General features: G+C 51.0%; 2 protein-coding genes across 7 annotated transcripts in view; one reads left to right on the forward strand and one right to left on the reverse strand.

Moving 5' to 3' along the window:
• Mrpl14 (mitochondrial ribosomal protein L14) lies at nt 1-12,351 on the reverse strand. Of its 5 annotated transcripts, XM_038341154.1 has the most exons (4): nt 11,609-11,692; nt 10,361-10,533; nt 2,841-2,931; nt 1-455 (listed from the first exon to the last, which is right to left on the reverse strand). In XM_038341154.1, the coding sequence occupies exons 3-4, from the start codon at nt 2,909-2,911 to the stop codon at nt 89-91; spliced, it is 438 nt and encodes a 145-aa protein (XP_038197082.1). In that variant the 5' UTR covers nt 2,912-2,931; nt 10,361-10,533; nt 11,609-11,692; the 3' UTR covers nt 1-88. The 5 variants fall into 5 exon arrangements, with proteins under 5 accessions (XP_038197082.1, XP_038197084.1, XP_038197081.1 ...); XM_038341156.1 differs by lacking the exons at nt 10,361-10,533; nt 11,609-11,692 and adding an exon at nt 12,242-12,351; XM_038341153.1 differs by lacking the exon at nt 10,361-10,533 and having other exon boundaries at nt 11,609-11,715.
• Nucleotides 11,791-27,479, forward strand: part of Tmem63b (transmembrane protein 63B) — a 26,679-nt gene continuing 10,990 nt past the window's right edge. The window contains exons 1-10 of one of the 2 annotated variants that reach the window (XM_038341149.2): nt 11,791-11,917; nt 17,854-18,136; nt 18,344-18,423; nt 18,617-18,655; nt 19,591-19,681; nt 21,911-21,948; nt 22,911-23,053; nt 23,151-23,202; nt 23,337-23,445; nt 23,991-24,061. In XM_038341149.2, the coding sequence (XP_038197077.1) occupies nt 17,978-18,136; nt 18,344-18,423; nt 18,617-18,655; nt 19,591-19,681; nt 21,911-21,948; nt 22,911-23,053; nt 23,151-23,202; nt 23,337-23,445; nt 23,991-24,061 (782 nt within the window). In that variant the 5' untranslated portion in view covers nt 11,791-11,917; nt 17,854-17,977. Of the gene's footprint in view, nt 11,918-15,790; nt 15,866-17,853; nt 18,137-18,343; nt 18,424-18,616; nt 18,656-19,590; nt 19,682-21,910; nt 21,949-22,910; nt 23,054-23,150; nt 23,203-23,336; nt 23,446-23,990; nt 24,062-27,479 lie in introns of those variants that run through there. The other variant, XM_038341151.2, reaches the window with a different exon arrangement.

The following is a 27,479-nucleotide window of genomic DNA, read 5'->3' on the forward strand; positions in this document are numbered from 1 at the left end:
TCGGGAGGAAGCACACATTAAAACATTTATTCTGTTCCAACTGTCGCCAGTGTGAAGGGAATGGCTGCAGGGCTCCGAGGCTCGCCGCTCACACAAAGTTCTGAGCTATGGCCAACACTTTGGAATACTCCCCTTCCCTCTTGCGAAGGCTGGTTGGGATAGGTGTTTTAATTCGAGTCCCCACAGGGTTCCCATTGTCCTCAATGAGGACCACGTTGTTGGAGTCAAACCTTGGGGTCATTCGGGAGCCAGGCATGCAATGTCCCACAATGAGTGCTTTCTTCTTCTGTCCCTTGATGGCCAGCAGAATCTGGTCGCCTACCTTGCCCACCCCACTCTTGTTGTAGACATGGATGCATCGCGGAGGCCGATGGTACGGGGTGTTCCCCAGGGCACTATTGTCCACTACACGCACCCGAGTCATTTTCTGGATTGCACGGAGGCTCCCGGAGGTGCTAGTGGGAGACAAAAAAGCCTGTGATATAGATCTCTCTGGGCCACAAGGTACAGGTCTCAGAGAGTTGGAAGGTACATGTCAGTCACAGGCATATACATATATATACATGCTAAGCAGAGTATGACCCAGGAACCAAAACAAAAAGTCAGGGGTTTGTGAAGCTCTTACTACCCAATTCCTTATAACTGAGAGCTTTTAAGATTGTGTGATGGCATATACCTGTAATCCCAGCACTTGAGAAACTGAGGCAGGAGGATCACAGGCTTGAGGCCAGCCTGTGTTCCTCAGTGAGACCCTCTCCTGGGTGTCAGGATTTGGGTCTTTCTGTGACAGACTTCATCTCCAGCCTTTGGCTTCTGAAAGTTAAGGAGGACTAAAGGAGTCTCTATAGGCAGCCTCACCCCTGCCAATCCTGCAGAACCTGCTTCCCCAGGTGCAGCCCTTCCCTGCTCTCCTGGAATCTGGGAACCTGGAGACTCTATTCTGAGGGAGTCCTGACACAACACGACAGAAACCAGACACTGTCCAGGCAACAACTTCTTAATGCTGGCAAGGGGCTTTGCCTTGCTTTTGGAGATGGGTCTTCTAGATCGCCCAAACTCCTGAGAGCAAGATCCCCTACCTAGCCTCCCAAGGCAGGAACATGGAACTACAGCTTGCAGCACAGTACCCCAGACCGCTCCTTTTCAGAAACAGAATGCTATCACTAGCAGATCCAGTCTTCCTACCATGGGATTTCCATCTCCCGTTGTTCACCCCAAGTGTGGTTTTCTCTAGCACAACCCCAGGGTCCCCTAGAACCTTTTCTCTCCTCGCCTATCCCCATGGCTGCCAGCTAGCGACTCCACCTCTGGGCCTCTTGCTCCTGTTTAGCCTGGACTTTTCCACTGCACAGCTCCCTCCAATGTGTGCTGCACACACTGCCCACTCAGGAGTCCCGAGTTTGCTGTACCCTCCCATCTCACGGCTGCTTCTGTGAGGGCTTCCTCTCTTCTAGATGCCCTCACCTCCCTCCTGATAGCTCTCCTCAGACCTGACAAGCACTCACCAGACCTCTCTCTGTTCTACTATTATACACATCATGTTCTTTTTAAAAACCATGTTTTGAGGTGGTGCCTTCCTTCTACCATACAGGACCTAGGGATGGAACTCACTCAGGTCACCAGGCTATTGCCGAGCCGCTTCCCCCACTCTCGTTCTGCACTAGAAGCGATTCCCGTTCATCTGTGCAGGACTAGTAGAGACAGACAGCACGGGATCTCAAAGGGGAAGACACTGTGGCTGGGGTGGGGCCACCTAGGTTAGGTAAGGAAGCATGTACTGACAAGAATGTACAATTTTGTAATTAAAGAACAATTGTGCCGGAGTTTGTGTTGCAAGAATACAATCCTGGCTACACAGGAGATTAGGCAGGAAGACGGCAAGTTCAAAGTCAATGTGGGCTCCAGAGTTCAAGGTGAGTTGGGAAACTTAGTGAGATCTCGTCTCTAAATAAAAGGTAAAGCAGAAGGCTGGTAGCACACACTTATAACCTTAGAGCTCAGGAGGCAGAAGTGGAAGACAGCCAGCCTAGTCTACAGGGAAATATCCAGGCTTGCTGCAGCTCTACAGTGAAACTCTATTGTATAAAGCAAACAAAACAACAAAAATCAAAATAAATGTAAAAAGAGGGTTAGTTGGAAACCCCAGACTCAATCCACAGTCCTGGAAAAAAAAAACCTCATTCTTAAAAAAGTTTGGGGTGGGCTAGGTGGTGGTGGTACACACCTTTAATTCCAGCAATTGAGAGGCAGCGGCAGGCAGATCTTTGAGTTTGAGGCCAGCTTGGTCTACAGAGCTAGTTCCAGGATAGCGAGGGCTATTTTACAGAGAAACTGTCTCAAAAAAAAAAAAAAAAAAAAAATCAAAGATGGCTCAGCAGATACAGGTGCCTGCCACCAAGCCAACAACCCGAGTTTATCCCTGAGACGTACACTGTGGAGAGAAGCAACTCCTAAGCTGCCGTCTGACGTCTAAACGTGTCCCTGACACCCACATGTCCAAATCTCTCTCTCTCTCTCTCTCTCTCTCTCTCTCTCTCTCTCTCTCTCTGTCTCTTTCTCACACACATACAGAGCAATCTTTTTTTTTTTTAACATAAGGAGTTTTAAAGCCCTGGCAATGACAGGATCAAGAGCTGTGCTCTAAGGGACTGGCAGGGACTGAAGAACATCTTCCACCACAGACCACGCTTTCCTGCATGCAAGACAGAATTTGCATGTCTGTCCTCTCCCTCCCCACTGGCCACGACACCGCCCAGTTCTGCCCACTCTGTCATCACAGGATCCAGTCAGGGTGCAGGCTTACCCAGGTAACTTCTTAAGAACAAGGTATCAAGCATTACCTGAAGCAGCGCAGGCCAAATGTTCTGCTGACATGGGCAAAAGAGCCCCAGAGCCCAGGAAGGACAGCCATGGGATCTCAAGATGGCAAACCTGCAGGAAAGGGGACAGAGCATGTTTTATACGGGATGTGTGTGGGAGAGGACACCGGAGCACAAGCTCGTTAGTCACTGAACAAGAATGGTAGTGCTCGGATGATACACGATGATCAGACAGAACTCTAACTCCCAACTGTGCTGGGTCACAGTCCCACCCTGGCAGCCAGGTTGGCCCTCAGCAGCTCCACAGTTTCCCCAGGGAACCAACACCGGAGTCCTTTGGCACACCTGAGCTAGTCACAACTTCCCAAGAGGGACACAAAGCTGTACACCTTCTTGACACCGGTGTGCCTTCTGAACCCACTTCAGCACCCTGGAAGAAGGTAGATTAGCATTAGCCAGCTCTGGCAGCACAGGCCTGGCAGGAGGACCACATTCTGCACCTGGCCGGACTACAGAGTGAGCACTGGGTTGCCCTGGGTAATTTACAACATCTATTAATCCCAGCACGCTGAAGGCTCAAACTGGAGAACGAAAGTTCAATACCTGTGCTACCTAGTGAGCTCTAGGCCAGTCTGGGCTACATGAGACCCCGTCTCAAAGAAATTATTAAAAGACAAAACATGTCGGGGGTGGAGGTGCACACCTTTAATCCCAATGGCAGACAGAGGCAGGTGGTCTCTGAGTTTGAGGTCAGCCTGGGCTACAGAGTGAATTCCAAGAAGGTCAACTACATAGTGAGACCCTGTTTAGAAAAACAAGAACAAAAACAGACAAAACATGGAGTTGGAGAGATGGCTCAGTGGTTAAGAGCACTAGGTGCTCTTGCAGAGGACCTGGGTTCAGTTTCCAGCACCCACACGGTGGCTCACAGCTATCTGTAACTCTAGTCCAGGGATCAGGTATCTCTTCTAGCCTCCTTGGGCACCAGGCACACGTGTTGTGCACCAAGATATATGTAGGGAAACACTGGTACACACAAAATAAAAATAATTTTTTTCAAAAATAAATTTTTAAAAGGTTGAGAATACCTCAGTGGTAGTGTGCTTGCAAACACCCTGGGTCCAGTCCGAAAGGGGGCTGCAAGTGTGGATCTGAGCAGCTTCCAAAGTCACCTGTCAAACATCACCCTTCCCCAAATGTGAATGCCAGAACACCTGTGGAGCACAAGGTCGGCAAAGCAGAGCCAAAGCCATCCTTGCCAGGCACTGACCACAGTCTATTTTTGGGTGAGTTTCCCCCCACAGCACTGCAGCATGGAAAAACTTCCACAGACAGGAGACAGCTAAGGCACCCAGGCGTCAGGAATCCAGAAAGGTCCCGTAGGGCACAAACACTGCTTCGGCATGGCAAGGAAAAGTCTGCCACCAACCAGCTGGGGATCCCAGCTGTAAGCAGGCCAGCTCTTCCACCCAGACAGCTGGCTGCAGAGGACACCACTGGGGAGCCCCAGAGCTAGGCCTGTGCACTCAAGTAATTTACACACAGCTCTGCCTAGTGAGGTTTCAACATGCCTGCCTCAGATAAGACTATTTAATAAAGGTGGGAGAGAATTCACCAGTCACCTCTGAAGAAATGCATGGGCATTCCACAAATGCCTGTCACTTAGTGCCTCGCCTCAAATCCCATCACCCAGTGTTCTCCTTGGGACACCTATGATCAGAAAACGTGCAGCAAGTGGCAGCTAACCTAGGCGGCCCTGTGCACTTGAGACACAGAGGCCGATGGGAAAGTCCATCTTTACTAAGACAAAGATCCCGGGCAGGTGAGCTAGAGCCACAGCGGTCCGCTTACGACAACCCGAAGTACTTCCCCAGCTGTTAACACGCTCTAGTTCCATCAAGAAGACTGACACTTGCCAGGTGTGGTGGTGCGTGCCTCAGTCCCAGCACTCAGGAGACAGAGGCAGGGTTTGAGACCAGCCTGGCAAGTAGCAAGTTCCAGGATAGCCAGGCAATACACATAGACCTCCATCTCAAAAATGTAAACAAAAAACAAAAGCAAAAAAAAAAAACCAACTGACATTACACGCTCACTTTATCTGTAGGCACCTCGGTGCCTGCTGAATGGCTTGAAATCCCAGGCGAGGGGATTCTCTTCAATCCAACCCAAGGTTTCGGTTGTGTTCTGTGGGGCTGGGATTGCACCCGGCACCTTCAGGCTGTCTGCCGAGCACTCCACAGCTGAGTGACAGCCCAGTCCCCATCTGAGTTCTGGAGACAATCTGTAGTGTAGGTAGCAAGAAGGGCTCACGCTCTAAGTATAACCAAAAATGGGTAGAGCACCACCACAGCTCTGAAGGGCACCAGCCTGCACCCTCAACCCCAGCCACGCTGGGCCATCTGATGCCAGCAGACTTTCAAGCTGGCTCCCAGAGGAAAGGGAATCCTTGGATATTCAAAATGAGTCGAGTGCAGCCCACATGGTCAGTCCTGAGGTCACAGGGACCTCACCTCTGCACCGGGCTCTTAGAATGCTAGCCTGAGGCCTGCACAAGTAAGGAGTCCCCAGAAGCTCCTGATGGGTTCCACCACAGATCCCAGTGTTCAAGGAACCTCCTGACTACTACAGAACAGGCCCAGGCCTCCACTCAGCACCTGCTTTCGGCTGGCTCTGTGGCCATGCCCTCTCTGCCTACTGAGTCTGACCTAGTCCACGTGATCTGCAGCTCCTCTACACCAGGGCACCCCTTTATCCTGTACTGATGGAAACGTTCAGTATGCTGAGGGGATCAAACCTCGCATATCCTAGGACAGCAATCTACCACCAAGCCACATCTCAGCTCTAGATTGATTCTGACAAGAGAGAAATTGAACCTAGGGCCTCAAAAGTGCTAGGCAAGGCCTCTACCACAGAGATACCGCCTCACTCAATTGCCCAGCCATGCCTTGAACTTGGCATCCTTCAGCCTCAGCTTCCCAGGTCACTGGGATCAGAGGCCTGCGGTTTCTGGGTAATTCTGGATATCCCTTCACACTCTGCTCCTTGTTACTTACTACCCCAAATTCAGAAACTTAGAAGGAAGTCTCAAATGGCCTCAGGAACTAGGAGGGCAGCGACTCTGCACCTGACCCTCAAGCACAGGGGTCCCCGTCCAGGAAAGACTGCCACTTTCTTAAGAAAAGGCCCATGGTTACTCTCGCTGTTTCTAATGGATCTGGCAGTGACTGTGACCTCTGACCTCAACCCCAGTTAACTTAGCAGTTTCCTGTGGCCCCAAGGCACAGTCACAGACCTCACCCATGTGCCCTATTCTTCCAAAGACAACGGCTTCTCCCATACTAGGAAACAACAATCTCAGGTCCCAAAAAACTTAAGGCGTGCAATAAATAAATTAGGTGTCATTCCCGTTCCCCCATGTGACACTGGGACCCCATAGGCAACCCCTCTAGGAGTTCCCTGGTGCCAAGGTGGTGCTAGTGGTGGTGAGAGCCCATGCTTTGTCTGCAGAGCTCTGGAAGCACCTCCCAGTCTAGTATGGACAATGTGCACATCACTAACCGCAATGGACAGGCCTTCACATTCTCTGCTACACCGAGTCCAGCCTGCAGACACAGGACTAGAGGCTTGGTAGACCTGGGCACACAGAATGTTCTGTTTCTTTCTAAGCCTTGTGTTTGCCCAGACAGTCCTCAGTATTTCTTTCTTTATGACACTCTCATTTAGACAGAGCCAGGTTACTTAGTAGAGTTCAGTGCCAGAGGTGATCTTTCATGTGATTTTCTGGTCCACTCACAAGCACTAACCTCCCACTTCAGAGTGTGAATCACCACCTCTCCTTCACAGGGCAAGGTGGAGATGATTTCATACGTCTGAGAGGCATGCCCCTTCCCATCTCGGCTAAAGTCTCAACCATGCTGCAGAGGCACAGAGGGGGACTTCAGAAATGGTGAGGTGTCCATTAGCCTTTCCACATGCAGATCCCACTGGAATGCATGCTTCATGGAGGCAGGGTACAGTATCTGCCCTGCTTAGTACTCTAGGGTAGAGTAGCTACTGACACACATGGCTACAGCTCAGTATTGCAGTTCAATGTGGAGCCCAGAGTTTCCATGTTCTGTGAGCTTTTGTGTTTTGATTTTCATGCACTGAGATGCCTGATGTTTAAGAGCAATGGTTCTCAACCTATGGGTCTCAATTCTGGGGGGAGGGTGGAATGACCTTTTCACAGGGGTCACCTAAGACCACTGGAAAAACACAGATATTTATGATTCATAACAGTAGCAAAATTACAGTTACAAAGTAGCAACAAAAATAATTTTATGGTTGGGGGTTTCACTGTATTAAAGGGCTGTAGTATTAGGAATGTTAAGAATCACGGATTTAGAGGATTCATTTTTAGCTAGCTTTCTTTTCTTTTGGGGGGAAGTCAGCTAGTTTTCAAACTAAGGACTAGAAGAGCAATTAAGGCAGCATCTGCACAGTCGGGTGGTAGTGGGCAGGCCTTCAATCCCAGCACTCGGGAGACAGAGGCGGATCTAGGAATTTGAAGCCAGCCTGGTCTATAGAGCGAGTTCTAGGACAGGCCCCAAAGCTACACAGAAACTCTGTCTCAAAAAAACAAAAGCAAAACCAAAAAACAAAAACAAAGCATCTATGCTTGGTGTGCTCTGTGAGGAAAAAAGCACACCAATTAATTATTTGAGGATATTTATCTACTACGGTGTGTGTGTGACAGGTCAGGGAGCAACTATGGGGTCAGATCTCTCCTTCCACCTTTACATGGGTTCTGGGTAGCAATTTACAGTTTCTCAGACTTGTGCACAAGTGTGTTGGTGTCTCGCTGGGCCATCTTTCCCCAGGTATTCCTTGGGTGTTGAATTTCAATGCAAAGTAACCATCAGAACAGCTCTCCATACAAGTATGCAGTACACTGCTATGGCAGATCTATACATTGTTTCCAAGCCAAGCCTGGCAGCACACACCTTCAGTCCCAGCACTCTGGAGGCAGAGGCACCTGTCTTGCCTACACATCCTGGGCTGTCTCTAGTATCAGGGGCAAGAGAATCCAGACATAAGAGTACCTTTAGTTCAAGGCTGGTCTAGGAATTCCTGGCCAGCTTCACCTACAGAAACCATCTCCAAAAATAAAATAAATCAAATGTTAAGTAGGAAAAAGCAAAGGCCTAGACACTTTGAAGAATCACAGAAAGATCCTTTGCATTTGGACCAACAAATACTTGCATTTGTTGCTTAAACACTTGCTACTGTTTCCCTACTGGCCCATTCTCATTCTCTTTCAGAAGTCTGTGTATGGGGTTTAACCTCACACAAATCTAGTATGTTGTAATTCTCAAAGTATCCACAAAAGAGCACTTTCTTTGATGATTTCATCCCTAAGCACCCAATGGAAACAGAAAAACAAATAAGAACAGGCACCTGTAAGAGGCTGGACCGGCTGAGGACTTGCATCATTTTGCAGGTGGAGGAATGAAGTCAGAAATGGTACTTACTGCTTGCCACTCCTCCCAGGTTATATGGCAACCAAGTCCAGACCAGAGCTCAAACTTGTCCCTACCCAATACACCCTACAGGACAGGGGTATGGCTCAGATGCAGCTCTACCCACTAAAAAACTTGACCGAAAACAAACATAACACACTGTGTGTGTGTGTGTGTGTGTGCTCGCGCACGTGCGCGCATGCATGTGTGGGTGTGAAAACTGGCACATGCTTTTAAAAACTCAAAAAATAAAAAGCTCCCATTGATGCGGTGGTACACACCTGTGATCCCAATACTGAGAAGGCAGGGCAAGAAAACCAAGAGTTCAAGCTCAAGATCTGCTAGACACAAGTTCAAGGCCAGCCCGAATTATTAGACTATCTCAAAGAAAACAAACAAAATAACAAATAACCAAGGCCAAGAATAGTGGTGCACACCTGTAATCCCAGCACTTGGGAGGCAGAGACAGGTGGTCTACGTACTGAATTCTGAGCTAGCCAGGGCTACATAGTAACATCCTGTCAATACTAAATGATAACAGTAACAATAATGGTAACACACCACAGTCAGTACAGCCCAAGCAGAAGCCAAGCTAACCCTCCTGCCCAGGTGTGTTTTCACAGCACCAGTCCCAAGGAGCACAGCTCCACTCAACAATATGAAGATCTATTTCTACTACAGCTCCACTGAGCAACCCATTTCTCAACTTGGTCCACAGTTTTTATCTCAGGTTTAACTTTCTATGAGGACTTAATTGAGGCAGTGGCAAGGAGCCAGGGATGAGAAGTCAGACAGTCGGAGGAATGTGGGCTAGCAAGGTTAGACCCAAAGAGGAAATGCTACTGGCAGAACTCATCTCTCTGATGTCTGTGACCTTTAAGTCCCTGCTCCAGGTCTCAGTGAACTGTGGACACTTGGGGGCACTGGGCAGAGCAGAGCCACATGGATCTGAAAGTGCTTCAGCTTCAGTTAGGCGAGGGACCACTATGACTCTGCATCCTTCTGGTCTACAGACTCCTTCATCACAAGGCGGCACCGACTCTGCCACCTCGAATCACAGTCCTCAAAGTGCTTCTCAGTTCAGAGTCGCAGCAAAGCGCTTCCTGACTTTTCAAGGACAGATGTGATTTTTAAGAGTTTTTGGATAGGGACCTCCCACCCTGATTCCCTAGTGACTAATAAGCTACTGACCTCTCCTTCTGAGGCAGCACATTCGTGACCCAGAACAACACTGTGAGCTCTGAATCACAGTCCTTTCTTGAACCCTGACTATCATGTTAACATACCTGTAAAATTATACCAGATAACCTTCGACCTCTAAAACGGAGACTGAGTTGGGTGTGGTGGTGCACCCATTTAATCCCAGTACTATGGAGGCACAGGCAGAATGATCGTGATTCTGAAGCCAGTCTGAGCTGATGACCTAAGCTCTCACATAAACAGACAAACAAATGCAGGTTAAACTATAACCTGACTTCTTGAGGCCTCCCCAAGCTCCCACAGAGCCACATAACATGAATAATGAGAAAACATGCTCAGGCAGATCCATGTGTGACAGCCAGACACCACAAGAGCACATGAAGATAATCTTTAAAGGACTTGTGCTTTAATCCCAGCACAAGAGAGGCAGAGGCAGGCGGATCTCTGAGTTCAAGGCCAGCCTGATCTACAGGAGTTCCAGGACAGCCAGGGCTACACAAAGAAACCCTGTCTTGGGGGGCGGGGGCACAGACTGGATTTGTATCTAAGATTCTAGGCACTGTGTTCAGATAACAGCCACTTGAAAAATGGACTCAGGAAGTCAAGAGGTTCAGAGTCATACTTGTATTACTTTTTAAAAAAATAGTAAAATTTCAGAAACAAATCCTCCAGTGATCTCCAGAAGTCCCCAAACCAGGTTACCATGGCCTCCTTCTCCTAACTACCCAATCAGTGCTGTCTGGCCTCAAGGCGAGTTGTATTCTTCCAGGGAGTGGGTCAGGCTAGTTTTACACACAAACCCAGATCAATCCAATACCCTCACCTCCATCTTCTTTCCCTTACCTCCAACAAAACCCTCACAGGTGGTTTGGGTTTTTGTATGTGGGCTTGGTGTTGTTGAGACAGGTCTCGGGCAATCTCAAGCTGGCCTTAAACTCCCAAAGCAGCTGAGGATGGCCGTGAACTCCTGCCAAGTCTAGGGTTACAGGAAGCCCCACTGCTGGTCCACTCGCCAACTGCAATTTCAGAAGGTTTAAACTGACTGAAAACTCAAGTCGAGGAAATCGAGAGGCATACAAGAGATCAATGCCTTTCCAAACTTTTCTGACACACAGAAACAGTGTAAGACACCTAATACACTCCCATGCCCTTGGGTCCCAAACACAAACACACACACACACACACACACACACGAGATGGCCATGATGTACTAAGCTGATTTTCAAGTAATTCTTGGGAATGTTTGAAAGAAACTTCAATAAACCAAACCTTATAGTTGTAACCTTCCAGCTACATTGGGCAGCTGAATATCCAAATACAGCACACACACTGACCAGGATAGGAAGTGTCCAGCCGTGACTGCAAGGCCCTGGGTGCCATCATTTCCCAAACAACCCAAGGTGACTCGTCTCAAGTCTTGTGACCGCTACACAATCAGTCCCTTAACGTCTCAGCGTGGCAAAGCTCACTGCGCACAGTGGAAAGCAATTATTTCCTCTGTCTCCTTTAAAAACCCGAAATTAAACAGGTGATGTCTGTCCTGTCTTTGTGCGATGACATACAGAAAAGAGGCGGTCCGCCTCTTTATCGTCCTAGTCTTAACCCCTGTTAGGTGAGGTCTTTGGTGAACTGAGAAAGCAGGGAATTCCCTGGACCAGAGTAGTCATTCAGCCTGAGAGAAGCGAAAGGACTCCCTCTTTACATGGAAGAAGGTTCTTACAAACTCATCTCCAGACCCACTGGGAGAAAGAGGAGCAGATAAACTGCAGGAGACGCGCCAAAGCAACCGGCCTAAGTGACTTGGCCCAGTCTAGACCGCAGCCCCTATTCCCTAAGACTCCACTTCCCGAACCGGGGTAAGCAGGTGAGCGCAATCGAGGGGGCGTGGGAAGCGCGGGAGCGGCGTGGACCATGCAGCCAGAGGGTCCAGATCTGAGGCCTCGCAAAGGGTGGGGACCTTTCTCTCTTGACTCTGGGCCCAGTATGGCCTATCCTTACCCCTCCCCCAGAGAGCCTCCCCTACTGCAGAGAAGAAAGGAGGAGAAGAAGCAGCGCGAGGGGAGCAAGGTCGCCCCTGAGCCCCCTTCATACCGCGTTGGCTCCCAGGCAATCTCCCGCCACGAACCCCGCTGCCCAGGCCCCGCCCCGCACCCTGCGCCTGCGCGCCGACGGTGCTCCCTGAGTACGCGCGCACTTTCTACGTGTACGGCGTGGGGGCGGGTCCTGCGAGAGTCCCTCCCCTGGCTCCCCTCCCTCCTCCTGCTCCCCCTCCCCCACGCGCTGCCGCGGCCGCCGCAGGAGCCCAGAGCTCAAGCCGCCCGGAGACTCCCCCTCCCCCTCCCCAGCCCCGCCCCGCCCGGAGCCGGGGCTCCCGAGTCGGAGCCGAGTCTGCGCCTGGGGGTGAGTACGCGGACCCCTCCCCAGCACCCCTTACTTGGATCACAGGATCCCACTACCACCCCAAGGAAGGAAAAAAAAAACACCCGGACTTAGCTGCGCGTTCCCTCCCTTCCACCTCTTGCGGGACCCAGAGGTGCCCGGGCCCCGCAGGACCCAACGGAGGCACGCTTTGTCCCCAAACCCCCACCGTCCCTGGCCAGATGTGAGTCCTTCCACTCCTATCGGGGCTCCAGATGTGCGCCGTCCTCTGCCCCCGCCCCGCTGGGATATCCCAAGGGGTGGGACCCCCTCTGTCCCGGCCCTTGAGTGCTACTCTCGTCCCACCTGCCCCGTCCAGGTGCGCGGCCCCTGCACGGCCCTCCTCGGGTCCCAGCTGCTCCCCAGCCGCCGGCGCCGCTGAAGGGATCCACCCGCCTCCGCCCCCGAGTTTTGCATTCTAGGGTCGCCAAGTCCAATGCCCTCGGTTTCTTTATTCTTTCTCTTGTTGCTGGGAAAGGAGCTGGCCTCGAACAAGGGGTCTATGCTTGGGCAAAAGGCAGGGCTCGAGGGTGCTGGCATCAGACGGGTGGCTGGCCCTGGCCCTGGTGGGGACTGGTCTGCCGGCTGGAAGAAGCGGCTGGCCCCGGGAGCATGTCCTCTCCTGCGCCCCACACAGAGCAGTTCATTCATGAGCCGCCCGGGCCTGCGTTGGAGGGTGCGGTGGGGAGAAGATTCAGACGCGAATCCGAAGTAGGCAAAGGCCCTGTTGAGGGGGAGGGGGCGCGCTTTGTCCCTCCCGGCTGTCTTGACTGCCTGGTGCGAGCTGTCCCGAAGCTTGTCGTTGTGTTACCCAGAAAAAAGAAGGGCGCCTGGGAAGTGGGGAAGAAAGGTCAGAGGGGCTGGCTGCCCTTGGGGCTTTGTGCCGCCACCAGTCTTAGCCCCATGATCAGAGGTCTGGCGGCCCATTGCCCAAGGGGGCTTGGGGCTCCTCTCCCTACCTAGTACCACTTCTTGACCCTGTAGCCTCCTCCCGGGTCTGCAGTAGTCCGGGGTGAATGAGACTGTGCCCAACACCTCGTGAAGAGGGGCCCACAGTTCTCTGCCTTCCAGATTCCTGAAAGGAGGGAAGGGGAGTGGCTGCCAGGCTCAGGTGGGTGTATACTGGCAGCACCTTTGTCCTCCGGGGTACCAGAGGGTCTACGCCCTGGCATGTCCCAGGTGGCACATGCTGGGGCCTGCTATTAGTTCATCTAGTGCAGTCTTGGCCAATGAGTGAGTGAGTAGGTGGGTGGGGATGTTTTGAGGCAGAAGATGGACGATAAGTAACTAAGAACCCCTTTTTGGATATCATATAAGTTCCTTCCAAGTACAACAGAGTAACAGAAACCTGGGTTCAAATCCTAGCTCTGCTGTTCTTGAGCCGTGTGACCTTGACAAGCTACTTAACCATCTGAACCTCTGTTTCTATTTAAAAGCGTGATTAGCTACCACTACTCCTTCCCAGGTGTATCTTTGGGATCCAATAGTGTAATGCAGGTAAAGAGCCGGGCATCCTGCCTGACAGGTGATCAATAGTAATGGGTTCACTTCTCTGAACTTCCTGACCTACCAGTCACCTCTGGTGCCCCACCTTGCCTAATTCAGGTGGATGGAGTCCATTCTGGGACTTGGTGACAGTGTCCCTAATGTAGCAAAAGCACACCCCCCCACCCACCGTGAGTAGTTCTATTCCTATCATGAAATTATATGTTTTATTTGGTCTTAACCAACCTTCCTCCATTAAAGCAACCTCCTGGAGTCTATATCTTATTAATAACAACTGTTTGTGTTTTGATTTGATTGAGATGTGAAGTCATTTAGCTCAGGCTAGCCTTGAACTCCTGATCTTCCTGCCTCCACCTCCCAGGTGTGCTTGCCTTCAGCAGCTAGTCTTTTCTTGTGGTGGTTTCTTTTGTTTGGTTGGATTTTTTTTAAGAGCCTTAAACTCGAGTTTTGTTGTTTTGTTTTTAATCTTATTTCACCTTTCAAGCAGCCGAAGGGCTGAGTTATTGTCCCCATTTCACGGGTGAAGGACCCAAGACCCACGCTGGTTGAGCATTTTTTCCAGACTAGAAGTCAAGTGCATTTCATCCCAGAGCCCTTGCCCTCTATCCCTGCCTCAGAACTTGAACCCACAAACCCCTGAGTCAAGGATCAGGAGCTCCCAGCAAGAAGAAAGACAAGCCTGTAGATCAGGGTGTGGCATTCCAGTGCTGGTGCTAGCAGCCCTCCACCTCAGAGCCCTGCTAGGGGCCTCGCAGCAAAATGCCTGGGCCCATCTCTGGATCCATCACAGACCGGCTGTGTGACTTCCCCATGTTATTTGCTGTCTGTGTGCCTCAGTGGCTTGTTAGGGTTTTGAGGGGTAGCAAATAATAACATTTACAAAGTGCTTAGAGTAGTAACGCCTTGTACAGAAGAAAGTAGAGTAAACCAGTGTGGTAACTTGTATCCCCAGCATTCAGGAAGACCTTGACTTGGAGCAAAGCCTAAACTGCATAGCTACACTCTGGAGAGAGATGTGGAGTGCAGAGGCTCACCTATGGATAGATACACTTTTACCTTTCTCTGAGTTCCACTCACGCCAGGCAAAGTCCTTAATACTATTTTGTAACAGATTGGAAGAGTGAGACCCATTTCATATTAAGAGTTAATCTCTTCTCACTGACTGTATAGGAATCTCAAGTCCTAAGTTAAATCTTTCCCAGTGATTCTATGAGGAAAAAACAAACAAAAAAGTAACTTCTACCCTTGTGACGCACAGTTTCTAGTAGTGAAATGACCATCTTGACTTAGTCTAAAATCCCCATCCTGCTACAAAACCAGCTTCAATATCCAGCTAGAGAAATGGGCTCACAGCTGGCTGGGCACCTCTGGACTGGGAGAACCTTCGATCCCTACTACTGTCCCCAAGCAGTGTTCTGTCTTCAGCTTCTCTCCCCTAGGCTGGATTTTGAGCAATTGCTCCAAAGGACACAGCCCAACAGCCCCACCCTACAGTTAAAGCCCTCGAAGTCTGCTGTCAACTGGCAAAGCCACCAACCCAGCTCCACCCCTTACCTACCCTGTGACCTTGCCTGGTTCCATTCCCTTCCCTGGCCCCTGTTTCCTCCCTATGGATGGGTGATCTGGGTGTGCCCTGCTTGCCTTGGGTGTTGGGAAGCAGGGGGTGCTCAGTGGCAGTAAAAAGATTGGCAATGAGAAGATCTGGTAACCAGTTACCAAGCATCCTGGGAAACTCACCCACCCTAGTGGAGCCACATGCAGAAGCTTCTAGACTGCCCCATCTTCGTTCAGAGTAGAGAAGATCACAGCGGAAGGAGGGCACTGAAAGGGTTTGAACAGTTTGTTTAGAAACAAGGGGGTGGGGAGAGGCACTGAGGTTTCTCGAGTTCAGAGAGGTCAGGACTGGGCATGTCGCGTGGTTGGGAGAGGGATGAGACCGAATGAAGTCCTAGGATCGATTCCCAGCACTTAGGAAGTAGAGGCAAAATGATCAGGAATTTAAGGGAATCTTCAGCTTCATAACAAGAACGAAGCCAATCTAGAATATCCGAGCCCTTGTTTCCAAGAAAAAGGGGGAGCTAATAGGAGCCTCCCTCCCCAAAATACCTATACCCACCTTTAGCCTGTCCTGGGGCCTCAGCGTCTATACGGCTTATATTTACACACCCAGGCTCCCAGGTGCACCCACGCGCGTTTCTCCGCTCAGAGGCCATGAGTTCCTTTATTCTGCACATTGTCATGTAGTCACCTAGCTCGCTATTCAGACAGACACACGTATGAGCACATTTACACATCTGAGCACATGTCTCAACTGCCCTTTAATTCTCTGGCCCAGGAACAAATAATTATCATTGCATTGACGAAGCTGCCATATATGCAGAGGATCTTAAGCTGGAGATCAGCCTAGGCTGCATAGAGACCTTGGTAAGAGCTGAAGACAGAGGCCACCCCCACCCCTGGCTGTGAATACATTTCTACCTCCCTGTGGGAGCCTTGCAGTATCTCTGTTACTGATTGGAAGAATGGGCCCAGGTCCACCTTCACCTGTCCTTGGCCTATTAGCAAAGCACCTGTGTTCTGAGAAGGGTCCCTGCTTTGGTAGAAATTTACTTAGGTTTGAATTTAGCTTCTGTCATTTTATTGCGGTGAGACCTAGTGGGAAAGTACTTAACTTTCCTGAGCCCTCTACTCACATCTTCAAATGACAGTGATAACAACTAGGATGTTCGAGGATTAAATGCAGTTATATATGTTATTCTTTTGTTTTAAAAAGATTTATTATTTATATGTGGGGTGTTTTGCCTGTGGTATGTGTACCATGTGGGTGTAGTACCAGCAGAGGCCAGAAGAGGGTGTCAGATTTCGTGGAACTGGAATTACAGACAGCGATCTTGCTGGTGTTGGGTATTGTATCCTTGTCTGCAAGAGCAACCAGTGTTCTCATCTGCTGCTCCATCTCTGGAGCCCCATATATTGTTATTCTTGAAACAGTGGACACTAGATAAATAGTACTTGCTACAATGATTAAACCCATGTGTTTTTAAAGGCAGCTTGGGCCAGAAAAGGAGCCTGTATAGCATATGCAAGGCAGTTGTTCCCTGTTCTGTCCTGACCCAGGCTTTGCAAAGATTCCCTTGAACCAAGAGAAACATATAAACAATGCTCATGTTCTCATCCTTAGAAAGCTTCTGGTTCCTGCTCTGTTTGGTTGGATGTTTGAGTGGGAAAGGGGAGACCCCAGGACTGCTAGGTCACCCCAGGGGGGGCTAAGGGACAGACAGTTCTTCTCGATTTGTTATTCTCTCTTTGTCTGGTTGCCCTTCTTCCCTGGGGACCCTCCTCTAGGCAGATCTTCCATGTTGTCAGCAGAAGGGGCCCCTAGGGGCCCCGGGTGGGGCTGTGCTGCTGTGGTAGCTGCCTCTGCAGCAGCCACACTTCTCCAGCCTGGGAACCTCCCCAGAGCCCTGCTCAGCTTTGTCCCCAAGCACAAGAGCCCAGGAGTCCAATTGGCTTCCCCTTCCCTCCTCTTCTGCCCCTCATCCACTTAGAGCACAAAGGGCTGTGCCAGGGCACCAGGCAGGCACCAGGCAAAACACTAGTACAGTGGGTTGCTGGGGGCCTTTAGAGGCCTCCGTCCGCCCACTCTTCCCCTCTTTTGCCAATGGAAAAGCTGGCTGGAGGGCACAGCATTCCCAGACTGCTCTGCTCTGGAGGCAGAAGCACAGCATTGTGGGAGTTGTAGTCCTCACACCCCTCTATTTGCCCTGTGCTGCTAGTTGGAGGGAGGGGAAGGAAGGGAAGCTGGGGTGGAGAAAAGCAGGGGTGGCTGGGACCAGCGAGGTGACACTAACTCTGAAGTCTGGTGCTCATACCTACCTGCCTTCCAGCTCAGTGCCCCGCTTTGAGGACACAGGGCTGAACATCTGTTTTGAAGGTGGTTGTATGGAGGAGGTTAACAGAATTAAAATCGCTAAACACATTTGATCATTCTGGTTTTCTTTTCACTTAATCTTAGCCAAAAGACTGAGAAGTCCTTTTTCTTTTAATTCTTCACTTACTTATTGTGGTCCTAAAGACTGAACTTTGAGGTCCTGAGATCAGAATGAAGGAGTTAACTCTGGATTCTTACTCTGGCACAGAAACAGGCCTCCACCCATCTTTAGAATTTTTTATTTATATTGCTTTGTATGTATGAGTGGTGTGTGTGTCTGTGTGTGTGTGCGTGCGCACCACACACATTCCTGGTGCCTGCAGATGTCAGAAAAGGGCATCTTATCCCCTAAAACTAAAGTTATGACGGTCTCGAGCTTCCATGTGGGCACTGGATCAGGGTGTGCTGGCTAGACCCAGAGCGCGGTCACAGCCAGAGGGCCATGAAATAAACCCATGTGATACACACCTCTCTTCCCTAGGTGCACCCACTGAGGCAGCTGACCAACCCTCCGGTACTCACCTTGAAAGTCCGGGGTGGGTAGGGGGTGAACCCAGCCGACCGACTCGCCCTCTGCCCGGAAGGACCATGAGGCAGTAGCAGCCATGCTGCCCTTCCTGCTGGCCACGCTGGGCACTGCGGCCCTCAACAGCAGCTCCTCCAAGGACTACTGCTACAGTGCCCGCATCCGCAGCACTGTGCTGCAGGGCTTGCCCTTTGGGGGCGTCCCCACTGTGCTGGCCCTGGACTTCATGTGCTTCCTGGTGAGTGTTCTCCTACTGTCCCCCACCCTTGACATGCAAATGTCCTCCGTCTCTGACCCATGTCCCACCTTCCCATACCTAACCAAGAAAAAGAGGTTCCCACTTTCCAACTTCTGTCCGTGCACCCAAGCCAGGGTCCCCCCTTTTAAGTTAGGGTTCTGACCCCGGCTGTCAACAGCTATTCACTTGCCTCCCCTCTGCCCTCAGGCCCTGTTGTTCTTATTCTCTATCCTCCGGAAGGTGGCTTGGGACTATGGGCGGCTGGCCTTGGTGACAGATGCAGACAGGTAAGAAAGCCTGGGACCGTCCCTCGACTGCACACAAACATCGTGGTCCATGTTGCTTGGGAATAGGGAAGGGCCAGCTTCTCTCATCCCTCTGTTGGGGGATGGAAAAGGACAGCCCCTGGCCAGCACTGCGGTCTGAGGCCCCCAGGGACTCTGCTCTGCCCCTGCTAACCTGTGTGTTCTCTGTCCCCAGGCTTCGCCGACGGGAGAGGGAGCGAGTGGAGCAGGAATAGTATGTGGGGCAGCAGCCCCCTCATCCACACTCAGCCAGCTTTCCTTTTTCTTCCTTCTTTCACGCTTCTCCCCGCGCCAGTTGCTGGTTCTCTTCTTTTTTGCAGCTTTCTCCTCTGCAGGCTCATGTTTCAGATTAACGCAGGCGGTGTGCTTCGCAGAACAGGGGGCTCCTCAACTTGTCTCTGCCCTTCCTGGATTTGTTCCTCCTCTTAGACTCCCAGCCTTAAAAAATCCCCTCTGTGCGTACCCCTGCATTGTTAGCCTTAACTGGCTGGGACAATGGACCATCCTGGGAACTCCCCAGAAAATCCCTAGCACATTCATGCAGAGACAAGATTGGGCGTTACCCACAGTTCCTCTCCCCTAACAGCTAGTTCTTCATATTCCAGGGTTCCCTGCTCCTTCTGAAGGCCTAGGACAGGCCCTGCCCAAGCAGCCCCCTTTGTGGCCTTTATGTCTCCTCATGGTCTCTGTCCATAGGACTGAATTGGAGCTGTGGCATCTGATGGCTCAGGGAAAAGGGAGGGTCAGGCCCTGCCCAAAAGACATCTTCCATTCTTGCCATCCCTTTGGGTTCTTCTGATCCCTGCTTTCATTCACCTCCCCTTTGCTTTTGGGGTAATATTAAATTGTTGCCTACCTCTCACTCCCCCTACTGGTTACCTTTGGAACTGCAACATTTGGAACATCTAACATTTCTTACTTCAACCTCCATTCTGGGCAGTAATGAAGACACCCTCTCCTGTACGGCCCACGGCCCACTCACTGTCCATCACCATTGACCCCCGAGGGAGGCAGGGTAGGGGGAGGTCACTCTTGCTTCAGCCTCTGCACTTTCTGTACCTTCTTTAGTCTCTCTGGGTGCTCACATCTGCCCCTCTGAGTCTCATGCTTACCCCTCTCACCTTCCTCTGCTCTATCTCCCCACCCCAGTGTGGCATCAGCTATGCATGGGGACAGTCATGATCGGTATGAGCGTCTCACCTCCGTCTCCAGCTCCGTCGACTTTGACCAAAGGGACAACGTGAGTGTCCTTCTCCCAGTTTCCTGAGTGTACTGCTGTTAGGTCAGGGACACTATTGTGGCCTTCTCTCAGGGAAGTAACATGCTAACATCAGAGGACAACAGCAGGCCCAGAGGATGTGACACAGGACTGGTCCTCTGAGTGGCACCCCTAACATTTGTCAAAACTTTGCTTGCTGCAGTAGAATCTGATGCCCACCTCTACTATCAATGAAAACTCTTTTTTTCTTTGAACATGGTTTTGGAAACCATAATGAGCCTTGAGGGTCTATGCAGTAAAACTTAAACCCCATCGCGTTACATAGCAGTTGTGGGCTGGTGGCCCTGGCCATAGGGACTGACTGTCTTACTGGGTGTTAGTGCTGACTGAGCAGCCCCTCCAGACCTGACAGGTCACAACAGTCTCCAGACCTCTTTCACATCAGATCAGGTACACAGCCATTCCCTGCCTGGCCCTCTTGCCATTTTGATGGTGAAGTTCCCAGACAGACTCTCTGGGGTGGCCCTGGTCATTTGCTCTTGGAGCTTCTGCAGCAACCTGTCAGAGCTATCACCTTCCTAAGACTCACAGGGTAAGTGGCAAGCTGTTGGGGTAACCCCTGCTAGCCAAAGGTGTCTAGATGGTCCCCAGACTTGAATGGAGCTCAGGTAATGAGACCTGGCATCTTGGCCAGACAGCACACTCTCATCCTGTGCTAGACACGGACTTTTCTTGGTAGAAGGTGGGGGACCCTGTCTTTCTAAGTGTCTGCTCTCTGCCTGAAGACAGGACTGAAAGAAAGAGACGGTGATGAAGCAGCCTTGCTAACCCTAGACTTTTGGTCCCTTCAAGGTAGACTAGGGGATGGAGGCAGGAAGCATGGCACATCCCTCTGCTTTTGTAGCCTTGTTTGTTTGTTTTTTACATAGATGTTTACATTGTGTGTGTGTGTGTGTGTGTGTGTGTAAAAGAGACATGGGGAGGATGGCATAGCATGTGTGAGACCAAAGGACAGCATATGTCCTCCACCATATGGGACCAGTCGTCAGCCTCGGTAGCAAATGCCCTTACCTTTGCTCAGTGATCCATCTTGTTGCCCCGAGTTTTTCTTAGTTCAGTTAATTCATTTGTATGAGTTTGTGGGTATGTTTACCACTGTGTACACTGTATGTACGGAGGTCAGAGGGCGACTTTTGGAAATTGGCTCTCTCTTTCCACCATGTAGGTAGGTCCTTAGGATTAAACTCAGGTCATCGGGTTTGGTGGCAAGCACCATTACCTTCTGAGCCATTTTGCCAACCTGCAAACTTCTTATTAGCTAGAGATCAGGGGATCCCACTACCTTTCTTGAACCCCAAAGTCCACCCATCCCCATCTGGCCCATAGAACCTTAAGGATTTGCAGTTGTCTATACTTCTAGACCTGGGGTCCAACAATAAGGGGTTGGGCCTTTTCTGCCTTAAGGGCTGACCTTCCTAGTTCTTTGTGAGGTTTTTCTTGTATACTCTGTGTGTGTGTGTGTGTGTGTGTGTGGTATTTGTGAGTGTACAGGTGTGCTTGCACATGTATACAGTTACATGGGGAAGCAGCCCACCTTGATATTGTTCCTTGGATACTGTCAATTTTGGTTTATTTTTTGTTTTGGGGGAGGGGTTATTTTTGTTTTCGCTTTTATTCATTATGCGTGTGCGCGCGCGTGCACACACACACACACACACACATGCATATACTAAGCTGTGTGTATGGAGGTCAGAACAGAGCTTGGAGAAGTCAGTTCTCTCCTTCCACCCTGTGAGGTTCCAGAGATCAAACAAGCCACCTTGCCAGGCCCACCTTGTCTTCTCTGAGACCTAGGTCTCCCTATCAGGTTAACCCCTCTGGCCAGTGAACCCCAAAGATCCGTCCGTCTGTGCCTCCCCAGTGCTGGGAGTGTCTACTACCATGCCCTGCTTTTTTTCTGGAGGATCTGGGGATTGAACTCAGGTCCTTTTGCTTGCAAGGCAAGCACTTTACTGACTGGCCCATCTCCCTCACCCCACTTAAATACTTTCATTTTTTTTAGTACTAGAGATAGAGACCAGGGCCTCACTCATACGAGGCAAACTCTACCAGACTGACGTCCTTTGTGTTGATGGGGGTGTTCTTCAGGTGTAGGGGAGGGTGTAGGAAGTGTTCTCTGGGTGGAGCTTCAGGGAAGGGGGGTCGGTCTGGCAGACTGGGATCTCCAGTGTGTCCCCTTTGTTCCCCCAGGGCTTCTGTTCCTGGCTGACAGCCATCTTCAGGATAAAGTAAGTGAACGGTCTGCGCACTCTAAAGAGAAACAGAGAGAAACCTCAGAACCCGTCATCTCCCTCCAAAACCAAGGCCAACAGCTTTGAGGGCCTTCGTGCTCCTAGTCCTCACAGTACCCTGCCCCCTACTCCAGGAGGCCAGGCAATGGGGCCCAGCCTGTGCTGACCCCTGATGTTTATTCTGACCCACCATGTCTCTGTGATGCCCTGCACGAGGTCAGCCATCCCTGGTCTACCAGCTATGGTCACAGCTTTGAGAGCAGGTCCTGGAGCCCCTTCCTCATCCTCTCTGCAGCCAGAGGGTGGGGGCAGCAGGCAGGTTGGAAGCAGCCAGCCAGCCACAGGCAGGAGCCAGCAGCCAGCAGCCAGCAGGCAGAACTCAGGAGATCCAGCCAGAGTCCACAGGCAGGCAGTGAGCGCTGAGAAAGGCAGGAAGCTAAGACAGGTTAGCACTGGGCCCCTCACCATGCTCTGGGCCCCTCCCCTAGTGTGGCCCTTGGCCATAGGAGCTCAGCCCTGGTACCCTTAAGGCCCTAGAAGGAGCTGCTGCTTCTTCCCAACATCCCTCCCCAACCATCCTTCCTTCTTGTCCTCCTCCCTTCCCTCTTCTTATCTTTGCCTCTCTACTCCCGACCTCCCTCTCTACTCCCGACCTCCCTCTCTACTCCCGACCTCCCACTCTATCCCCGACCTCCCTCTCTACTCCCGACCTCCCTCTCTACTCCTGACCTCCCTCTCTCTTTACTTCTCTTTTCCTAACCACTTCCAGGCTCTGTGCATTCCTCCTTCTCCCGTTCTTCCCCTCCCAGGAAATGGGGATGAGAAGTTCCATCTATCCCATTGCTGCCCCACCAGCAGGGTGGGGGGTGTGTGTTAGGGTAGGGGTGGGGTGGATAGGTTCCAGCTTTCCGGTTGCTGCTCCTCACCCGCATCTTCTGTCTGCCTCCTGTGGTCCACAGGGATGATGAGATCCGGGACAAGTGTGGGGGCGATGCTGTGCACTACCTGTCCTTCCAGAGGCACATCATTGGCTTGCTGGTTGTCGTGGGTGTCCTCTCTGTAGGCATCGTGTTGCCTGTCAACTTCTCAGGGGACCTGCTAGGTCAGTGAGGGCCAGGTGGCCGGACTGGAAGGGGACAAAGGGGTATCTGTGTCGACCCTACCACCCTCCCCTTCTCCTTCTCCTTCTCACCTTCCAGAGAACAATGCCTACAGCTTCGGGAGAACCACCATTGCCAACTTGAAATCAGGGTGAGGCTTGGGACCTCTCCATTGTGTGGAATCTAGAGTGGAAGCGAGAGATTTGAAGCTTCAGAGATGGATGGCCACAGCAGAGGTAGACCGTGCTGACCCCATAACCCCACGTGACCCTCTGCCCTCCACAGGAATAATCTCCTCTGGCTGCACACCTCCTTTGCTTTCCTGTACCTGCTGCTCACGGTCTACAGCATGCGGAGACATACCTCAAAGATGCGCTACAAGGAGGACGACCTGGTGAGGAAGTGCAGCCTGTCTTGGCTTTCCAGGCAACCCTGGGGTGGCCTCTGTGGAGTTGAGCTGCCTGGGCTCCCTCCTACTCTAGGATCAAGGCACTTCTCCAGGGATCCTAGGAAGGCCATGCCTGGGCCTCTCCATGCTGAGCCCAGCCCTTGCGAAATAGCCATGGCTGGTACTGCTGTCAATGGTTGTATTCCTGACCGTGGGAAATGGCCGTGGCTGGTACTGCCATCAGATGGTTGTATTGTCATCTTGCTTGAGGTGGATGGTGGAACAGTTCCTTTACCTTCTGCAGCCATTCACCCAGCCTGGACCAAATGTTTGTTCTTCGCCAGCCACTATGCCAGGTCCCCAGGGATCTAAGTGTCCACCTATCTGCTGACCCCTGAACCCCTCACAGAACATGGCTCTTCCTTTAGGCTTCTGTTACTGACACTCCACTGAGACCTAACAGGTTTCTGAGGCCTGCTCCCACCCCCCTGCCCCTCTGGCTCTCCTGGAGCCCACCTGCAGGAAGACATGCCTGCTGTCCTCTTCCACAGGTCAAGCGGACTCTCTTCATCAATGGAATCTCCAAGTATGCAGAGTCAGAAAAAATCAAGAAGCATTTTGAGTGAGTAAGCAGCCCACCCCACCTCAGGCATGCAGACCCTTGCCTACCCCTCAGCCCCAAGAACATCTTTGCACCTTTGGATTCATACTCAGTGGTCTGCAGCCCAGGCTGAGGGGAGCAGATCGGAGGAAGGCCTCACATCCCAAGCTGGGCTGGTTTCTCACTTTCCTGACTGACAGCCCCTGCAGAACTAGGCAGGGCTAAGGGATCGCTCAGGGTCACCCATGGCCTTAGGTTTGACCCCTAGCCCTTCAAAGAAAACTAGTAAATGAGAGGAATAAGATGGAATTGTGAAGAAAAGCCAGTGACATTTGTTCCTCCCCTCCCTCCTCCCGCCTTGGACTGGGTCCTGAGGCGGCAGCTTCCTAAGAATTATTATCAGCACTTGGTGCATATGCAGACATTGTGGGGCAGCTCATGGGCTATGGGAGCTTCTGAAGGAGTCTGAGGAAGTTGGCCTGTGTTCCCTCAGCTTCTCTGGCTCTTCAGTTCAGGCGCCTGACAGGCACCTTGGTGCTGAGCCCACGGTGTAGAGGGTCAAGGGCTACCAGTTGTGGTGGCACACACCTTTAATCCCAGCACTCAGGAGGGAGAGGCAGGTGGATCTCTGTGAGTATGAGGCCAGCCTGATCTACAAGAGAGTTCCAGGACAGCCAGGGCTACACTGAGAAACCCTTCTCAAAAAACAAACAAAAAGTTAAGAGCCCAGCTGCAGGGATATAGTATGAGGGACAGTCAGCAAACAGGATTCGAGGTAGGGTCACACTTCTATTCATTTATGGCCAAGCTTCCTTCAGTTACCATGGCGAAAGATGAATGAAAGGTCATCTAGCTCAAGGGTCACACCATGGAGATCAGCTGCAGGAGTTAGTCAAGGATCCGAACTGAGATTGGTCCAAATCAATCTGTGACCCAAATTAGGAACTAGCCAGTGGCCGTGACAAGGGACGAGTCAATCTATGACCCAGATTAGGAGCCGGCAAGTGTCTGTGACAAATGACATTAGTCATTAGTCATTAATCTGGGTTCAAGCTCAGGATTCAGGCAGATTCAGGACTTACTCTTTTTTTAAAAAAAAATATGTATTTATTTATTATGTATACAATATTCTGTGTGTATGTCTGCAGGCCAGAAGAAGGCACCAGATCTCATTACAGATGGTTGTGAGCCACCATGTGGTTGCTGGGAATTGAACTCAGGACCTTTGGAAGAGCAGGCAATGCTCTTAACCGCTGAGCCATCTCTCCAGCCCAGGACTTACTTTTTTCTTTTTTAAACTTTACTTATTTTTATTTTATATGTATGGGTGTTTTGACTGTGGATGTTTGTGTACCGTGTGGGCACAGTGCCTATGGAAGCCAGAGAGGGAGACGGATGCCCTGGGACTGGAGTCACAGATGGTTTTGAGTAGCTGTGTGGATGCTGGGGTCAACACTGGTCCTCTGGGAGAGCACCGGTACTCTTAAACCCCAGCCATCCCTTAAGTACCAGGTTTATCCTTGAGGTCTGATGTCATTGGCTCACATCAGAGTTCAATCAGTACATCATCTCATCGGCAGTACTGTCTGAGCAGGGGTGGAGGCAGGATCTGGTCAGGTCACATTGCAGAGCCTATGCACAGGGATCCGGAGCTAGACCTAATGCATGTAACGTGCGTCCATTGCACATCTATTGCAGGCTCAGAGATATTGGAAGTAAGCCCTGCCCTCCTACAGCCTATAAAACAGGGTGGGAGAATCATTTGGTGTTCAGTCTTTTATCGTCATAGAGGTTCTCTGGTTTGAGGTGGGGGCTAGTGTGTGCTCAGGATCAAGTGACATTTTGTCCACTTGGACAATTGTCAGCTTGCATTGACATGTCCTGATGTAGACACTAGTGGCCCATGGGCCTGCATCATCTGCCCTGGGTGAGAGAGCTCAGTATACAGCAGTAAACAATCCCAGACGTTTTCCTTTCATTGGTCCTCTGAGTCAGTGGAAACGAATGAGTCTAGACAGGGTCATGTTGTGGCGGTGCTGAGGTGCCATCCTGAGAGGGAAGGAGGACATGTGAAAGTCACCCTCACCGACAGGCATTTTTGATCAGAGACCTGAGTACAGCGAAGGAGTTTGCCCTCCTAGCCAAGTCTCTGCTACCCTACTGTGTGCTGTGGGAGGCAGAAAGCCAGACTAGATTGACGTGTCCTGGCTGGGCTACTTTCGGGGTCGGTCTCTAACTTTGTTTAGGAAACAGTCTGTGGTTAAAGTTTCTCCTCACTCAAAGGAGGAGTGAAGAGAATCTAGTCTTTATTGGACTCTGGGGCTTGCAGTGGGGTTGAGCATAATGAAATACACCTTTCACCCACCTGTCCATTCAGCGTGCTTTGGTGAACACTTACGGTAGGGAGGCTGTCGGACAGAACTCTGTATGTGCTGATGACCAGGGGATGGCCTTTGTCCACACTGAGTGGTCATCAGTGCTCACTGAGACTCGTGGTCCAGGTGGATTGCCTCAGAAGAAGTAGAGAACACCCTTTGTGTAGAATCACTGTGCCTGTGTGGTTAGCTTTAAGGGATTTGCCACTAGTTTGGCCAGGGTGAGCACTTGCCCTCCCAAAGAGGAAGCCTACAGCAGCTCAGAGCCATGAAGGAAAGAGCTGTGGCCACCCAGCAAGTTCATTTCCAAGGACACCAGGCCAGGTGTGAGTCTCTAAATTGTCGTGAGTTTGTGACGTTCGTCTTGTTACTGTGGAACTTTATCACACATATCTCGAACACTTGGCGCCCCTTCATTTCATTTTAATAAAACATCAAAAAAGATGAAAGAGTCACGCTCAAGGACTGGATCATTTTGCAGTCACGTGGGAAGGACACCGCTTGGTAGATCAGCGAGCATTTTGTGAACGTTCTCCAGAGCCACATGCCGGAAAGTCAGGGCAGCTCGCCGTATCTTGGGTTGGGGAGAGGGGTCAGGGTCAGCCCTGGGCCTGGGTCATGGCCAGGGTTAGAGATCAGATTCAGGATCAGTGTCTTGTTGGTCTTAGGCCAAGATTGGTTGGAGTAAATCCAAAGTCAAGGCCAAGTGTTGGATCAGGACCAGGGCTTCTGGGAACAGGGCTTAGAGAACAGCCTGTAACTAGAGACAGTTTCTCTGAACCTCAGTTCCCAGCCCTGGGCAAGAGTCAGACCACAGGCTTAGCCTTTCAGCTCCACACAGTAGTCTCCTTACATAGCCTGGGTTACTGTCACCTGCTGCCTTTACACAGTCTGAATGCATACCTGAACCCCAGGCCCCACTCATAACATGAGGAAGGACTTTTAAAAAGTTCTGTTCTTTGTGTTTGTTTGTTTGTTTTTCGAGACAGGGTTTCTCTGTGTGGCCCTGTCTGTTCTGTAACTGTCTTTGTAGACCAGGCTGGCCTTAAACTCACAGGGATCTG

This window comes from Arvicola amphibius, chromosome 9, assembly GCF_903992535.2.
Source record: "Arvicola amphibius chromosome 9, mArvAmp1.2, whole genome shotgun sequence".
Taxonomy (NCBI): domain Eukaryota; kingdom Metazoa; phylum Chordata; class Mammalia; order Rodentia; family Cricetidae; genus Arvicola; species Arvicola amphibius.

Bases quoted from the DNA above. Each gene is read 5' to 3' on its own strand.
- Mrpl14 (XM_038341156.1), bottom strand. From the start codon at position 2,911: ATGGCTGTCCTTCCTGGGCTCTGGGGCTCTTTTGCCCATGTCAGCAGA. The intron at 456-2,840 runs GTAATGCTTGAT...GTCTCCCACTAG, and splicing joins TTTGGCCTGCGCTGCTTCAG to CACCTCCGGGAGCCTCCGTG.